Source organism: Myotis brandtii, unplaced genomic scaffold (genome assembly GCF_000412655.1).
Source record: "Myotis brandtii unplaced genomic scaffold, ASM41265v1 scaffold97, whole genome shotgun sequence".
Lineage (NCBI taxonomy): Eukaryota > Metazoa > Chordata > Mammalia > Chiroptera > Vespertilionidae > Myotis > Myotis brandtii.
The window spans coordinates 273780-276932 of NW_005372020.1; the positions used below are offsets into that span (position 1 = coordinate 273780).

The 3153-nt window shown below is 58.5% G+C and overlaps 1 protein-coding gene across 1 annotated transcript in view; it reads right to left on the minus strand.

Annotated features, from left to right (window-relative positions):
* The window catches only part of LOC102244621 (transmembrane protein 132C), a 33591-nt gene that overhangs the window by 8014 nt on the left and 22424 nt on the right, over positions 1 to 3153 (minus strand). Inside the window, exon 4 of the mRNA XM_005886307.2 lies at positions 601 to 744. Within this exon, the coding sequence (XP_005886369.2) occupies positions 601 to 744 (144 nt within the window). The remainder of the gene's footprint in view (positions 1 to 600; positions 745 to 3153) is intronic.

The following is a 3153-nucleotide window of genomic DNA, read 5'->3' on the forward strand; positions in this document are numbered from 1 at the left end:
CGGTGACGGGGGGCCGGACAGCCGGCCACAGGCCGTGGCTCTCCGTGGGGCGATGTTTCCCGCCCGGGCGTGTAGTTCGTGTCCGGACACAGTGGCTGTGCTGTGGGCCTCTACCAGGGAGAAGGCAGGAAGCCTCCAGACACCCCACAAGGCACAGGGAGCCCCCCCCATAGGATCACCTGGGGGAGAAGGTCCAGGGTGTCCAGGTGGCAAAGTCCAGCTCAGAGTCGAGACCTTTGCCGTCCAGCACAGCCGCCCCTCGCCACCCGCGGTCACAGGGCACCGGCCCGGGCGGCAATGGGAGGTGTGCTCCACGTCTCAACACACACTGGAGCCCCGACCTGTGTCGCTCAGTGGTCAGAGCGTCGGCCCGAACACCGAAGGGTCCCGGGTTCGATTCCCGATCAAGGGCATGTACCTGGGTTGCAGGTTCCACCCCGGGTCACAGTCAGGGCGTGTGTAGGCAACCGATGGCTGTGTCTCTCTCACATCAATGTCTCTCTCTCTCCCTCCCTCCCTCCCTCCCTTCCACTCTCTCCAACAGGCAACGGGAAAACGCCCCCGGCTGAGGATTAACAACCACCACCAAGACCCCCTCACCTTGAGGACGTCCTCGTCGGCCGACGTGCACTCCACGGACTCGGAGATGTCGGCCACGGCGCCGCTCTCCTCCACGGACACCACCCGGAGGGGCAGGGCGACCGTCCGCCCGGTGAGGATGGCGGTGTTGAGCAGCTCCGAGTCCTATCCTTGGATTAACAAAAGTAAAATAATAATAATAATAAAATAAATAAATAAAAAGTGAATCTCCTTTGAATAGCATGAAAGATCTTTTGCCTACTTAGCCAAACTTTTAATTCCCACTCCCCACTTTGAATTTTCAGAACACACCATGTTCTCTCTTATTCCTCCTTTTTAAAATTTTTTTAAAAATTTTATAATAGTTTGAGTTTTACATAAAATTTCAAAGATAGTATAGATAGTTTCTGTACACCCATACCCACTTTCCCCTATTATTAACATCTTACATCAGTATGGTACATTGTTAAAAGTAATGAGTCAATATTGATATGTTATTATTAAAGTTCGTGCTTTATTCAGATTTCCTTAATTTTTACCAAATGTTCTTTTTTTTTAAATCCTGACTGAGGATATTTTTCCCATTAATTTTTAGAGAGAGTGGAAAGGAGGGAGAGAGAGAGAAACATCAATGTGAAAGAGACACATCGATTGGTTGCCTCCCGCACACACCCCAGCCAGGATCAGGGACCAAGCCTGCAACCGAGGTGCCTGCCCTTGACTGGAATCGAACCCGGGGCCCTTCGGTCCGAAGGCCGATGCTCTATCCACTGAGCCACACAGCCGGGGGTGAACACCTCTCTCGGGAGTGCAGGCACGACCCTCCTCTCTCGGGCGGAGGCGGTGAACAGGGGGCACCCTGGGCCCCTTTCCCTTCGGGCTGACGTCTCCCCAAGTCCCCCCCGGAAACACCGCTCGACGGGGAGGGAGGAGACACCGGGGCGGAGAGGTTTGCTCAGGTCTTTCTCGGGGAAGCAACTGGCCCAGCAGCGACCTTTTAATGACACGCGCTCGGCGGAGGGGCCCTGGGTCCCGGGGGGGAGTCCTGGCCTCGTTCTGTCCGACGCTGGGGCCCAATGGCCGGCAATGACCTCGCCTCTGCCCGGCTCCTCCCGGGCCCACGGGACTCCGGGGCCAGGCTACCGTGGGGCAGTGCACGGGGCTACCGTCAGGGAGGAGGCGCACAGGGCTGTTCCAGATGCTGCGGATGCTCCCGGAGCCCCCAGGTCCAAGTCCGCTCCCAGGTTCATTACCGTAATGAGCTCAGAGCCTGGCTTCCGCCTCCTCCTCCCCCAGGACGGCCTTCGGCTAATGGCTCCATTAACGCCCAGGTTTCCACCTGGGTTAATGAGGGTGAGCTTTCCAGCGCCGGCTCCTCTCTCTCTCTCTCTCTCTCTCTCTCTCTCTCTCTCTCTCTCTCGGAGAGGGAGAGGGAAACGTCAGTGATGAGAGAGAGTCCTGGATCGACTGCCTCCTGCACGCCCCACACTGGGACGGAGCCCACAACCCGGGCCTGTGCCTTGACCGGAATCGAACCCTGACCTCCTGGTTCATAGGTTGACGCTCAGCCACTGAGCCACGCCGGCCGGGCCCAGCGCACAATTTAAATGCATAACATGCACTGTCTTTGGGGACAGACCCCAGCCCCAGCCTGACCCGGGGGAACCTGGGTGCGGGGCAGGCAGGGAGCGGACACCACCTGTCTTTACCTGCAGGAGGCGCTGCAGGAGGCCGCCCGGCCCTGTTCCCCGTGGCCCTTGGAGCCCAGAACACACCCAGGAACCGGCTCAGAGCCTCCGGGACGCGCCCCAGGCCCGGCCGGGACTCAGGTTCGCTCGCTGTGTGACTAAATGGCTTCTCTCTGTCTGGCTGCCCCCTCCCTCCCTCCCTCCCTCCCACATACACCAGGGACGGCTCTGCTTTGCTGAGAAGAATCAATAGGAAGTCAGGCCTTTACATCACTGTCATCTCCAATTTGCCGGAGCCCGAGGCTCGGAGGAAACACGCCGTGTTATTCGATTCTCCCTCATACATGCAAATCAGCGGCACCGTCTTCTGTGGCTGCGCAGATGGCAGTTTTAACTAAATAAAGCGCGGCTGCTTCCGGAGCGAGAGCCCCCGAGGCCGGCGAAGGGACCGCAGAGATGTCGGACCAGGCCCGCCGGCCACGGGGACGGGGCCGTGTCCCAGGAGTGAAAAACCAATTTTATCTGTGAAAAACCAATAAAATATATATTTAAAAAATATTTTTTTATTGGTTTCAGAGAGGAAGGGAGAGGGAGAGAGATAGGAACATCCATGATGAGAGAGAATCACGGATCGGCGGCCTCCTGCACGTCCCCTACTGGGGATCAAGTCTGCAACCCAGGCCTGTGCCCTGACCGGGAATCGAACCCGGGACCGTTCAGTCCGCAGGCTCTATCCACTGAGCCACACGGGCCAGGCTCCCCTGCCGTCTCTGCAGTTCCTCCCAGAAACCTCCGCAGGGCGAGCAGGGCGCTGAGGAGGCCCCCCTGGAAGCCGCGAGCGCTCAGCATCCTGATCGGACGTGCGAGGAGCCGCCCGCCCGGAACC